The following is a 737-nucleotide window of genomic DNA, read 5'->3' as shown; positions in this document are numbered from 1 at the left end:
ATATATGCAAATTAGAAAGAATTAGAGAGAAGGAAGGTACCATTGGAGGAGAGGAGACTGGGAAAACTTGGAGTTGATCGAGGAAGAAAGGGAGAGAGAGAGACGAGGATTTAAGCGTTATTGCGTTGTGTATATATAAGGAAATGATCAAGGAATTAAAAGGCTTCGTAGGAAATGATCAAGAAACTAAAAGGCTTTGTTAAAGTTGTTTCCTATTTATTTTAGTGGGAAAAAACTCTTCCATTCGAAGTTACATGCATGGAACCTTTTGGGACAATCATATTCTATTTTCATTTTTTGAATAAATGTTTTTTTCCCTGTTTTTGGAAAATAAAGTACAAAATTCATATATTTGTATTTATTGTTTCTATACTTTCAAATTGAACCTTTTTCTCTCCCCAAAAAAAAAAAAATTTAATCATTTAATTTTTAGGGTAGAAAAAGTCAGAATTATCGACTATAGCCTAAAAATCAACAGCCAGGCCGGGGTTCCTTTCTATCAAGAAAAAATTCCCAAAGATGCCTTTCGTTGAGGGATCCTATCAGTGCATTCAATTACATTGATCATGACCCTCGATCCATTTTAGATCCATATTCAGCCAAAATACATTCATTCTTCCATTTTCAAGAAAATATAATTGTTGAAAATTTAGTTGTCGGGAAGATTTAACAAATAGGATACCATCAAAATATTTTTTGTCGTAAGCGAAAAATATATAAAAAAAAAAAAAAACATG

General features: G+C 31.2%; 1 protein-coding gene across 1 annotated transcript in view; it reads right to left on the bottom strand.

The window, feature by feature from the left end:
- The window catches only part of LOC140971806 (oxysterol-binding protein-related protein 4C-like), a 3814-nt gene extending 3627 nt beyond the window's left edge, over positions 1-187 (bottom strand). Inside the window, exon 1 of the mRNA XM_073434307.1 lies at positions 41-187. Coding sequence (XP_073290408.1) covers positions 41-43 — 3 coding nt within the window. The 5' untranslated portion in view covers positions 44-187. The remainder of the gene's footprint in view (positions 1-40) is intronic.
- Positions 188-737: the final 550 nt, after the last annotated feature.

This window comes from Primulina huaijiensis, chromosome 2 (genome assembly GCF_012295235.1).
Source record: "Primulina huaijiensis isolate GDHJ02 chromosome 2, ASM1229523v2, whole genome shotgun sequence".
NCBI classification, from domain to species: domain Eukaryota; kingdom Viridiplantae; phylum Streptophyta; class Magnoliopsida; order Lamiales; family Gesneriaceae; genus Primulina; species Primulina huaijiensis.
This window is presented reverse-complemented; position numbering and strand designations above follow the sequence as displayed.